Source organism: Physcomitrium patens, chromosome 18, assembly GCF_059467195.1.
Source record: "Physcomitrium patens ecotype Gransden chromosome 18, ASM5946719v1, whole genome shotgun sequence".
Classification (NCBI taxonomy): Eukaryota; Viridiplantae; Streptophyta; class Bryopsida; order Funariales; family Funariaceae; genus Physcomitrium; species Physcomitrium patens.
The window spans coordinates 5,412,826-5,426,123 of NC_143427.1; the positions used below are offsets into that span (position 1 = coordinate 5,412,826).

A 13,298-nucleotide genomic window follows, 5' to 3' on the forward strand; every position below is an offset into this window, starting at 1 on the left:
ATTAGTTAAGAAAGATGTTTATTGAGTTGAAGAATGTACCATGTTAATGTAAGTAAACTTTGCTAATGGCAAAAATATTGTCTTATTATTTTGATGGTATTGCTCCAAAACTTGATTCACCTATTCTATTTGTTAATCAATATAATAATAAAAAGTTGAAGATAGTTTTATATCTACTTTTAATATCTTAATTTTTTTTTTCAAAACTTTAATACAAATAGAGTTCTTCTATTAAAAATAATATTCCTTAGCAATCCATCATAGGAATAAATGTTGTTGAAAAAAAAATTAGTTGTTTTAATTATTTGTGATAGTTTTTGTATACAATAGAAAATATTTCAACTTGATGAAATAATCTACTATCACAAATATTGAGTCATAAGAACTTGAAATTAGAAAATTTGTAATAATATTCATAAAAATAAAAATAAAAAACTATGTTTATTTTGGTATAAGTAATAGCTAAAAAAGTTAATAAGATCAATAATAAAGAATTTTTAAACTTGAACAAATGTCATATGATTGTATAAAGCTTTTAATTGCCTTCCATATTTGAAACCTTTAAAAAATCTTTAAATATTAGTTCTAAAGTCTTGTTTTATCCAAACACTTCAGCAATTAAAAAATCATGATGAGCTTGAAGAGCACATAATTATACTTCATCTTCTAGAATATATAAAGTTCCTTTGAAACATAATAGATTATTTGTAATCTCAAATTTTGAAGTATTATTAGATTTAAAAGAATTATTTCTAATATCATGAATAAGAAGATTCAAGGACATATTTGACTAAATTTATTTTTAAAAAATTTAATTAATAGCTAATATTGATTTTATTACTTAAAGATGAAATTTTTCTAGTTTCATAAAGAATTCTTTTTTATTGATCAAAATCTATATCTTTTTTATTTAATATAAGGTAAGAACGTTTAGAAATTATGTCTAACAAACCTTATTGTTTTTTTGATCAATAAATGAATTTGATCTCAAATCTTAACAAAAACATGTTCCAATGTGTTTGGCAACAATTTAAAATACATGTTGACATGAAATACTAGAGGGTCTTATCATTCATATAAATAATGACTATATTTAAAGTACCTTTTAGATATTAACATACTTCTTAAAATGAATCCTTAATTGCAAAAAGCTCTTTGTTGTAGATCTTATAGTTGATCTCTACTATTGAAAAAAATTAAATAAAAAACTTCTGAATGAAGTTTGTCATTTGCTTCCATTTGTAATAATATTACATCTAAAGCAAAGTCCAATTTATTTGTTTCTATAAAAAATAATTTAAAAAATTGATATAATATAAAATTAATTTTAAAATAAAAATTATCTTTAAAGCCTCAAATAATACTTTTGCTTCTTTACTCCACTAAATTTTGTCTTTATATATCAAATTTGTCAGTAGAACTCCAATTCTAAAAAAAATATATTCATAAAGACTTCATAATAAGTGACAAATGCCAAAAAACATAAGACATCTTTTACTATTTTTGAAATATTTTAATCTATAATAGTTTGAACTTTCTTAGGATCCATTATAATGCTATCATTTGAAATGATATATCTTAAGAAGTCAATTTGAGTAGTGTAAAATACACACTTTTTTATCTTGGCATATAGTCATCCATCTCTTAGCTTTTGTAATATATAACAAATATAAATTTTATGCTCTTTTATTTTCTAAAAATATATTAAGATATTTTCTAAATAATACATAATAAAAATATTTAGAAACTCTCAAAAAATATCATTAATAAGATGTTGAATTTTATTTTTGTGCATTGTGAGTCCAAAAGATATGACATTACATTCAAAATATCTATATTTGATTCAAAATTTAGTCTTCTATTCATCTCTTTTGTTGATGCTTATATGATTGTATGATTATCGTAGATTTATTTTAATATAGATCTTTATTTGATTCAATTGATCAAAAAATCTTGAAATCAAAAGTAAAAGATATATATATTCTTAATTTTGATCTTATTTGGTCATTGATAATCTACACATATTTGTAGAGATTTTTCATTTATCTTTACAAATAAGATATAAAATCATATTTGAGATTTAAAATGGTGTATGAAATTTTAGCTAGATTTTTATTAATATACTTCTTAACTATAGCTAACTTACTTTATAATAAGCTATAGATTGGTCTAAATGGCGGCATTTTTTTTAAAGATCAATCAAATAATCATAAGAATAATATTTTAGAAGAATATCTGCATTCTTCTTCTCAACAACATCTTGATAATTTTAATATTGATTTAGAATATTGCTTAAAATCTTTCTACCATTAAAAATAAGTATAGTATAAATAATAAAAAATAATCTTTTTTTGATAGGATACATGAAAGCTCTTGCATCTATCAATAAAGATTTGGTTGTATTAGACTTATGACTTTTTACTTTGTTCTAAGTTAAACTATAAGAAGAATCAAGCTTATGAAGAATCTAATCTATTTGAAGGTTATAATTCTAAAATAACTAAATTAAAAAGAAATTTAACCACATTAAATATTATTAATCTTTTATGTGTATTAATTTCTATATTGAATGAAACAATTTCATAAGTAATATCTTTAAAAGACAAAAAACTGATTATGTATGACTTTTATATGCATAGATTTAATTTTTTTATTATTATTATTTTTTTTTAATAAAGTCTTTGTTTATAAAAAAAAGTTGAGACTCTTAAATCTAATAAGACAAAGATTTTATAATTTTTTTGTCTTAAACAAATATTTTTTGTAAAAAAAATAATAAATATTAAAAATAAATAAATAAATAAATTATTAATTGTTGTAAAAGATTCTAGGTACATAGTCTTTATTGCAGCTAAACAAACTTTTTTTTCAATACATCATCTTTTTTTGGCAACTATGCTCCTTATTTTATGATTGTGTTATTTTATTAGATAATATTGAATAATATACTTAGATTCTCTATAATATAAGAATAATCTTTTTTTATAATGTGAAGTCTTTTCTTATTCAATAAGAAGTTTGAAATATAACATATTACTTTGCATAGATTTTGGCCTTAATAAATAATTCTTTTAAAACTTAAAATTTTTTTTTTCATGACTTGATTTGTATCTCTCTATTCAAATCTTTATTCTTGGCATCTTTTAAAAAGTCAACTGATGCATATAATGGCTTAAACGATAAATTATTTCAATGAATTTGCTTTCAACATTATCAACAATAAATCTCTGATATAATTTTTTAATCCATATTAAAATTGATTGATAAGGACTTTGTCATTCCAATCTACATTGCAAGTAAGGTTATGAAATTCAACAATATATATATATATATATATATAGTGGTTAAATATGATCTTATTGTAAAACTAAAGTTTTGATATTTACTATCCTTTCTTAATTATTTTTTTCAAATATGACAATAAATACTTTGAAGAAGAAATTTAGATTTTAGGAGAGTTGGGAATCTTTTTTTATCAATTGTTCAAACTAAAAGAAAGCACTTCCAAATAATAATAAGACTTTTTGAATTTATTTCTGAGATTAATATACTTGCTTCTCTCAACACCACAATTTCTTGGCATAGATATTGAACTTCAATATTCACTTTTTCAATAGGCATAGAAATAGTACTTCCATGATTCATGTTGGAAATATGTGAGATTTCTATCCTAAGAATATTAAAAATTTTGTGAAAATCTACAATTATTGCAAATCTATTCTTACTTCCGCTAAGTGTAGCATTATAATTTTTCCTTCCATCTCTTCAAAATACAACAAAAGAAGTGGGATAATCCACTTTCTTCTGAAAGAAAACAAAGATAGTGAAATAGTACTCTTATTAAACTATCAAAGACATGAATTAGAAACAAAAAAAATCTTCAATATTTTTTTATATCATTCAAACAAAATAGATATTCATTCAAAAGTAGTATAGTATTAAAACAACAATGACTATTTCCAAAGACAAAAAAACTAGAGACTCTTGAAATAAGACTAAAAACAAAAAAGGCGTTGACAAGAGTGAAGAAGGCTTCACTCTTGCTTCTATATATACTATCTAACTAAGAGCTATGTAACAATGTTCTATAGGATGTTCAATACATATTAAATTTGCAAGATAAGTTTCCTACATATATGCCACATAGCCAACTTATATGACAAGTTGCTAACATGCACAATACATGATCAACTTTTTGGCCAAATTTCCAACATATCAATAAACTATCAACATATATAAAGTCAAATCTACATCTATGAAGCATCTAAGAAGCTTTTCTATAATATATTATTAAATCTATTTATCTTTTGCTTCTGCCTAATACTTCTTATTTAGGTAATAAAGTAAATCTATGATATTGTGTTATCTTTTCTACATAGAATAGAAATCTATCTAAAATACATTCAAATTATATATTATTAGATATTATTTATTTAAAAAATAATAGATATTAAGATTAAGATAGTTAAATATAAAAAATATATAATAATTTCAACTTAAAATCTTTGAATAAAATAATTTTATAATTGAAACTTCATAAAAAGTTGTATTTAATTAAGAGTTCTACAAAGCATACATTTGGTTCTATTAAATACCTATAGTAGAAAAAATAATAATTTTCTAATATATAAAACTTTTATTTTAAAACATTTTAGAATAAAAATAGTTACTTGAGGCAATACATATGTTGTAGGAATTCTTACCATCTTTGTGTCTTTTTAATTGGTTATATTTAATGCCAATTGTAGCATTGCAATTATTATTATTTCTTATTTTTTCTTATTTTTTTTGCTTTGACATTATTAGTTTTTAGTACCTAATTATATATTTAAAAATTATGATATGATAAGAAAGAATAATAGTGTTAAAATATTATTACTTTAGAAGAAATGTTTAGCAAATTATATATTTTGATGCTTTCAAAAAAGACGGTTATTTTTTTATCAATAAAATTAGAAATTATAATTTAAATATTAATCATATTTAAAAAATTAATCATATTTATATATAATTTTTAAAAAAATTAAAAATAAATATATTTATAAATAGAAATATATTATAATTTCAATTGGTAAATACATAGAATTTTAATGTCATAAAATAGAATTAAAATAGAAGAAAAGAAAAGATAAAGATTGAAGATAGTTTTGAGCTTATATCAAATGTATGTTTATATATATATATATATATATATATATATATATTACTATAAAAAATAAGAAAAAAAATATATAAAAGACATAACAATAAAGTAAAACTAAAAGGACTGTTGAAAGTAAAAATACATACATATATAATTTAAAATATATGTATTTTAAATATATTTGACTAAAAAGTCACTCTCATCCAAAAAATTAATGTAAAATATTAATGAGAAAATACTAATGAGAGAATGTGACATACCTTCTCTGTTTTTAGAAATCTACCAATAGCTATAAAGACCCTTGAAATTAAAAAATAATAAAATAATAAAAATAAATAAACATATCACTAATATATCATCACAATAATTCCTTTATGTATGCACATAGATGAATGAGATATTCATGCTTCAAACAAGTAATCAAATACATATTTTATACTGTAATCTGAGATTTCAATTATGTAATAAAGGACACCAATCTAGACAAAATGAACGGAGCACTATGTAAACCTTTAATATAAATGGAAGACCATTCAGGTTTTAATACTCAAAGCAATAATTCAAGCATGGATACAGATTTTACTTTGAGCACAGTGGGGTCGCAACAACGCTGACACTACATTGTTTCTGTTCTTTGTCACCCTCGTCACCACCGCCAGCTTCCTCACTGATGGTTACTCAGATCAGGTTTGCTCGCAGAAGGATATATCTCCGTTTCGCTACATTCCTCACCCACTTTCACCGACACAGCGACATCCCCGAGGAGCGCTTGATGTGAATGGCGTCATCACATTGCTCTCATTCGAAAGTCGGGATGGCACGACATTGCATCATATTGACACCACCTTTTCTTTTTTATTAAAAAATCCACTGTTTTTTTCTTATTTTCTTTTTTGTGTGTGTGTATGTGTCGGTGGGTCATGTCACTAGCTGGTTGCTTTTGCCGCGACGCCGCTCCAGTGCCCCCATCAAGCCCAACATTATGCGCTTCGTCACATCTCCAAGTCCTGGGTCGCTGAGATGTTGACACTTGGAGGGTGGACCACAGTAGCGCTGAGCGCAAACTTCGCAAATCCCATGTGAGCAATTAGAGATAAGCGGTGCCGTCCATGTCTTTGATGTCGTTCTCTGTACTCCGCTGCGACTTTCAGCTCTCACTCTCTCGTCATCTTGTTGTCATGACGAGCGAGGTTCATGGCAATTGCTAAAGGTACTGTTTCAGCTGGTCTTCCGTTGTCACTAGGTGGCGTCTATGCACTTACATCTGGTCACACGTATCCATTGAATTAATGTGAAACTGATAGTTCTGAGACGGTTGTAGTGCAAGTTTTGAAAATGTAGAACAGCGGAAAAAAAGAAAAAAATTACTGCAAATGTATGTTATGTTAACCTCTCATAAGGTGGCGCGCAATACCTGTATGAACACTGCATGATCAAGAAATGGATCGATGGAATTGCATATAAATGTGAATTGTTCTTTGTTAGAAGAAATGCTTCCGAAGAAAGCAGCCAACCTTTCTTTGTTAATCTTGAACGAGTGCAGATTTCTCATACAAACTCAAACATTGTCGTGCAAGGTTGTAGTTGAGTGCGCGTAAGTCAAGTTTTTGCCACGGCAGTATTTAGGAAGTAGATGGGGCTGGTTATTATGCATTCTACGTTCTTCTAAAATAAGTCTCTGGAAGTAAAGAAGACCATATATTGCTTAACACCCATCCTTGGGACCTTCTGCTGTTTACAACAAGCAAGTAGATAATTTAAAGCTTGGGAGGGTGTTACTAACAATACACTCCCAGGCTCAATGTCAAACAAGGTGAAAATGGAAAAATTAAAAATGAAATTAAACAGCACAAATCTCAGACTAACCAACACTGATATACAGTTGTTAAATTCACACGGCATTCCTTGGATTGAAAATCAAGCTAAATAATAAAAGAAAGAAAATAAGCACATTGAGAAAGGTCAGGAAAAATAAAGTCGGACTGGATGGGAAAAAGCTTTGCTTTTACAACCCAACAATCCGTGCATTTACAACCGGAGGGGACGGCACCAACGAACTCCAAACTTAATACCGATCGACTGTACAAGTTTCGCAAACCTGGAATGTGAGTCAGATTTCAATGGTAACGTCGAATTCATGATATGTTACAAAACGCCGAGAAATACGCAGAAATCAGTCGTCCCACTCATGAGCTCGTGATTTGAGTGGCGCTAGCAGCTTTGAGCTTCGCAATCGTCTCTTGGAGCTCGGAAACTTTCACTTGCAGCGACTTCACATACTCCACAGTTTCGTCCAGCATATCAGCCGTGTTGGTCGTCTTTTCCATATTGGGCACCAGGTCCTGCAATTTCTTCATTCGCTCACTGATGCGAGTCCGCCTCACGCGCTCCGCTATGCTCCTGGGGTGGGTGGCACATCCACGCTTGGCCCGAGCTCGCATCTGGACGTAATGGTCATCAGTGTTAAGGCTCATGTTTGGCACATCTCCAGATGTTGGCAAGCTCATGTGGCGGATAAGACCAGTGGACTGGTTATTGTTCAGCCGGTATGATTTGGAGTTCAACTCCGAGCCACTCGATATCTCGTTTTCTCCCACAAACCCTCGTTGCCTCTTTCCCCCTGGAGTGCCTGATGAGCAAACATCATATTCCAGACCATTAGTGAATCAAACTCCTGTGAAATCCAAACCTGAACGCACCACATTGAAAGAAAGAATTGAAGATATCAACAGCCAAAAATCTCATAAATTGGTTCAATACCTGGGCTTGTTGGCATAGAAGTCACAGTATCGTTGTTCAACAAATCGTCCTGTGAATACATAGCCGCTTTGAGTCCACTAAGAAGACTGTTATCCTCCGACGTCCCTGAGATGCTATCCTCCGACTGATGCTCCTCTAAAATTTTAGTTATATCTGGCTTTGGTTTTCTCTTCTCTGCAACTGGCACACTCTTCTGGCGTACTAACTCAGTGCTTTTCGCAGGTGGGAAGAGACTTGTAAATGTGTCTGTAAACACCCCCATGAATCGACCCCATAAGAAAACCTATGCATAAAGTTTATGACATCTTGAACAAAAAGAAATACATGAAGAGAAATCTCAACGCACCAGCATTCTGAGTCTTGACGGCACCAAGAGCAGACATTGCAGCTCTTCGACTAAAATCGCTGTCAGGCGATAGGAACTGCTCAAATCCGTTCATACTACTGCCACTATCCGTTCTTTCCACGTCCATCTGCTCAGAAATGGACGTCAGCCCACCCTCAGTGAACAAGGGATCAAAGGTGGAATTTCCTAGGGAAGATGGAATCTGAGAGAATGCGTCATCCGCCAGAGCTTGCATGAAAGCGCTCGGTGCAGAGTGATAACGATGGAGCCCACCCCCAGGGGGTCCAGGGGCAGGGGCAGGGGCCTGGCTCATGATCGGCATGAAGCCGTCGCAAACTGCACCAAAAGAGGAATTTGCGTGCATGTCCAAGACTTCGCCCTTTGCGTCGAGAATCCATTTTTCGTCTCCGTCCATTGGAACCGGCCAGCCCTGATGAGGTTGGCTTGGTCTGAGGTTGGGTAGCCGGGAGTTGTTTACCAAACCTGCACTGGACATACTTGAGGTCCTAGCAAGGCCACCATGGTGGAAGTTTGTTGGTAAAGTTCCGGGATAAGGCGAGATATGGCTAGTGAGGGAGACAAATATGTCCGGATTAGTGGAGGTTTCAGTAGCCATTACTCCAGCAAGGGATGCATCAGAGAAGCTGGCATGACTGCTCTGTAACATGGCTGAAATTTCTTCGTCCAAACTCCCCATCCCTAACATATGCGAGCAACAACACTACAGTTAAAACCCTAAACACAAAACCATTTTCAATTAATTGATTTCTAGCCCACCGAGAATCAACATACCATCCTCGTCCCATTGAACCAGGCAGTAGATTCACAACACAGACAACAGTAGCTAAAAAGATGGCAACCAGTGAATAATAAGTATGATACCTGCAAAGAATATAATCTGCAATATGCTTAATGCAAAAACTCCCACTATAGAAGAGAATAGATCAACCTTGTATTAATTCAACCACTAACTACGAACATGTAGCAGTCGCAAAGGTTGTCTGTGTGACTAGACACGAGACATGAGCATGAGTCTTCTATAATACACAGCAATTGGCCTCTGATCAAATGATTTGAAGTAAAATGATTAGTTTTATTTTCCATATATATGACCACTAATTGGCATAAGGATCCCTGCCTGAAATAGGTCCAATTTCAGATGAATAGCTTCGCATGACTTTAACTTTCAGTTTCGTTGCAGACAGCTATGAAGACAGTGGAGCCGTAACTCGGAATCTTTCTCCAGAGTACTTAGGTAGCCTGATATCAGGTTTCTGAAAAGGCTCCTCCAAGATCCTTCCAAAAATCCCCTTCGTATCACTGAATGCATGAATGTAACTGATTTGTAAGGAACAAGTAGTACCTCACTGATTTAGGTTTTTGCAACGATGAAATCAGTGGTTAGAAACCCCATCTTCTCAAGCCATATTCCTCTTTCTAGCAGGTTGAACTACACGATCCTTCCAAATATCTTGACCAAAACTCAACGTGCATGATCCTCCCCTTCCTGCACACCCAAAAATGCAAGCCCAATAGTAAGGTTACTGGTCAACCAACTGCAGACAACATTATACAGGTCTATTGGGAGAATGCGAAGACAGTAACACAGGACGAGACAGGTTACGTAAGTGTGTACTTTTGAAGCTAATCAAAAAGATATCTAAGTATAGGCGGACTCAAAACAAGCGAAAAGGAACATCAAATCGTCTTCCAGCTGTGAAAGGTCAACAGGACCCCTTCTAATTCCAATCCTACTATCATCTATCTCGTATTGATTTGAGGTTGTCCATCTTATTGTCGCGAAAATCTCCGCAATAGCGCAATCACACATTACATTTTTAACGGCGCTCTGGAGTATAAACGACAACCAGAAATTGTGAGCAAACTAACCACAGCTCTATAACTGTACAGTTAACTGCGTCATGTGTATGTGTGTGCGTGCGTGCGTGCGTGGGTGGGGAGGGGAGGGGAGGGGGGGTTTTCTGGCTCTAACAATGCAATTCGCCTGAGAGTGGCATCAATGTTCCAAAGAATGATCCAATTCTAAAGCCAAGTCTGAGCTTCAATTCGGGATGAGATTCTTGCAAACAATCTGCAGAAGAATCTTATTGAGTATATTCTCGGGATCCCTCACTTTGGGGCACTCTCTAATTTTCGGAGCCATGGAAGAAACTCTACGGCACCACAACCACCATTATACACTCACAAGGAACTCAAAAATCTTCGGGAACTGGATTTGTGTTTGTCAGCTACCCTAATCAACGTAACTGAAAACCCACTGCATCTGTCCACTGCTTCAGCTTTACAGTGACGAACCCGAAAGAGATTCAACAAACTGCAGATGATCGAGGAAAAAGCAATCGCCTCCATCCAAAAAACAAAACCCTTGAACCCCACAAAGGCTGTTGTACGCAAACGCAACTCCATCTACTCGCGAATCCTTCCAGCGCCAAGTCCACAGACGACCCCGCAATGAGAAAAGAACCGCTCTCCCAATCAGTGCTCCAAAGTGCACGTTGGTGCACACTAACTTTAAAAAAAAAAATCAGACACAAACAGTACTTTCTACTGCGACCACGTCCAACGCTTACGTTGCATGATTTGATGGAAGATGCCCCAGTAACTCTCAGCTCATCTGATCCTCTCACTCTCTCACACACTGTTTTCGACTTCCTCCCTAGCTCTCTCAATTAGCCCTCCTTGTGTGCTCACTCGTCAGCCCAATTGCAGTGCATCAAACGTCGCAACATCTGATTCGTCTCCTCTGCATGCAACCAAATCCAACCGACCTTGGAAAACTTCCTCTCCTACTGCCGCAACGGCGTCTGCTTCCTCTGAGAGACACGCAAGAGGAAAACTCCGGAGCACGATGATGCAGACTGGCACCCAGATAGTGACAAACTGTGATTTCAAAGTCGGAGGCTTCTTCCAATCCCTTCTTCCTCTCCCTCCTCTTCCTCCTCCCTCGTTTTGCAAAATCGTCGCAGCACCGTAATCTATTTTCCCTTCTCCGAGAATAGTGTCGGAGACTGTCACGGCCCTCGCTCGCTGCCTTGCGTCTCATCGATGCTTCGAGATCTTTCACTCCCTGCCCTGCTGAGGTGGCACCCCCCAATTCCCACATGGGTAAGAGTGACGCCACATCACCCCCCTCTCACCGTGCTTCACGGAATCAGGCTCACACGGTTATAGGTCGTTTCAGTTGCTAGGGAATGAAGGCGTGGGGGGGGGGGGGTAGGTTCCTTTTTCTTTTCTTTTTTCTATCAATCTGATGGTTTGGGATAGTCGGAATTCGGGATGTCTTATTCCCTCTTGCTTACTTGTCACTAACTCATTGGAATTTTAAACTTAATCTTTACTCGCGATTTCTATTTTTCTTTCTCTATGGCTTTATTCTCCTCCTTTTTCCCGTTTTCACTTGCTCTTTTTGGTTTACTTTTTATTGCTTTTTGCTTTCCTTTCTTTTTTTTTCCTCTTTTTTCTCGTTTTAAAGAATAGTATGATGCCACCTGTGCACCCACCTACATCCTCCCACACGACTTGAGGGACTGGCTAACTTTGAGAGGCTTCCACAAGCTGCCCTTTACACCAGAAAATGCCTGATATGAGAGGAAAAAGAAAAAATTAACTTAAAAATAAATAAAAATTAAAGCCTTGGCGTGGCCTCCCTCTTCAAAAAACAGCTCTGGATAAAACCACAGCAATGTGCTACTTAATCTCCATTTCAACCACTAAAAAGGCCCAAATGGCTTTTCATGAGACCATTGAGCTGGTTATACATCACCAAAATTTGTGGGCTGAACGGTTTTCATTCTCAAATTTTGTGTAACCAAGCTTATTTAGCTGCATGATAGAAACCCTAGACTCAGCATCTGTTTCTTAAAATACCTTGTCTTGGAACGTTCTATTCTGCCTTGAAAGGTTGTATCAAAACCCAGTTGAAGTTAGGACGTTTAAGCAGGTTGTGTAGGGAGATATTTTCCAAAATTGAAGTTTTTCATGGAAAGACACATACTTTAGATGTGTTCTTTTCCTTTACAAAACGATTGACCTGAATAGTATCCTTCAGAAAATGACACTTATAGTCCTTGACAGATGTGAGCCATGAGATATCTAAGGATAATAATATTAAGCAACCTATACCAAGCCTTCAATACACAAGTCTTTGTGGGCCCACATTGAACTTGAGCCTCTACTTTGTTAAAGTAGGGCTCTATATTAAGGTGGTGGTACTAATATCAGGAGGACTTTAACCAACCCATGAACATCATGTCACAAACTCATTGAACACACATGGAAGCCAATTATCTCTGTCACCCATCTCAAAATAATTGAACATTCTTCCAAATTTAGGCATGCATCATTTATACTTTCATAATTTGCAAATTTTATATTGTTGATGAGATAACCACAAAACACTCATAATTATGAATTTGAATTCATAAATATGTTGTAGTTCAATGATGACTACTTCAAGAATTTTGTATGCTTTGAATCTACACACAATAATGGTTTTAACACCCAATCATGTTGCTTTTACAATAATTGCAAGTTTTAATCTTCATGAGGCATTTGTGAGTTTGCAACTTCATGTCCAAAAGTGCCAATTTGAAAGGCATCTAGCTACCACAAGTTACAATTAACATCTCCTTTCTTCCTTTCTTTGTGTTTTTTAAATGCAAATACACTATTTTTCTTTTCTTTTTTCTTCTATGAAATGACCTTGATTTCACAACCAAGCACTTTCATTCCCAAGTCATGTTCAAAACATGGTGATAGAAAAAGTCTATTGCAATCTTTCCTGAGAGATTACACGTAAGTGCTTTGTCTTTTGACATAATAAACTTCATGTGTGAAAATAATCATGAAGTTTCAACATTTCAAGGAGGTTGGAATGTATACTTTACACTGGGTGATGCACATTCAAAATTCAAGGAATAATTTAGTGCATAGAAATGGAGGGTAAAAACTAATACAATTAGTTGTACAAGGAATCAAATTATGGTCTGCTGTTAAGAAATGTCATACCTTAAAAAAAGCCAGCAGGAT

General features: G+C 33.5%; 1 protein-coding gene across 5 annotated transcripts; it reads right to left on the reverse strand.

Annotated features, from left to right (window-relative positions):
• Positions 1–7,053: 7,053 nt before the first annotated feature.
• Positions 7,054–11,304, reverse strand: LOC112295425 (uncharacterized). 5 transcript variants are annotated; one of them, XM_024546996.3, is made up of 5 exons: positions 11,039–11,304; positions 9,388–9,756; positions 8,250–8,948; positions 7,904–8,149; positions 7,054–7,772 (listed from the first exon to the last, which is right to left on the reverse strand). In XM_024546996.3, exons 2-5 carry the CDS (start codon positions 9,422–9,424, stop codon positions 7,330–7,332), a joined length of 1,425 nt encoding a protein of 474 aa, XP_024402764.1. In that variant the 5' UTR covers positions 9,425–9,756; positions 11,039–11,304; the 3' UTR covers positions 7,054–7,329. The 5 variants fall into 5 exon arrangements, with proteins under 5 accessions (XP_024402764.1, XP_024402768.1, XP_024402763.1 ...); XM_024547000.3 differs by having other exon boundaries at positions 9,132–9,756; positions 10,841–11,289; XM_024546995.3 differs by having other exon boundaries at positions 10,841–11,285.
• Positions 11,305–13,298: the final 1,994 nt, after the last annotated feature.

What these genes read in the sequence shown, in the direction of transcription:
- LOC112295425 (XM_024546996.3), bottom strand. Translation starts at nt 9,424, where the DNA reads ATGCGAAGCTATTCATCTGAAATTGGACCTATTTCAG. An exon ending in TGAAATTGGACCTATTTCAG is followed by an intron (nt 8,949 to 9,387) that starts GCAGGGATCCTT and finishes CGCATATGTTAG; the next exon opens with GGATGGGGAGTTTGGACGAA. An exon ending in TTCTATGCCAACAAGCCCAG is followed by an intron (nt 7,773 to 7,903) that starts GTATTGAACCAA and finishes TTTGCTCATCAG; the next exon opens with GCACTCCAGGGGGAAAGAGG.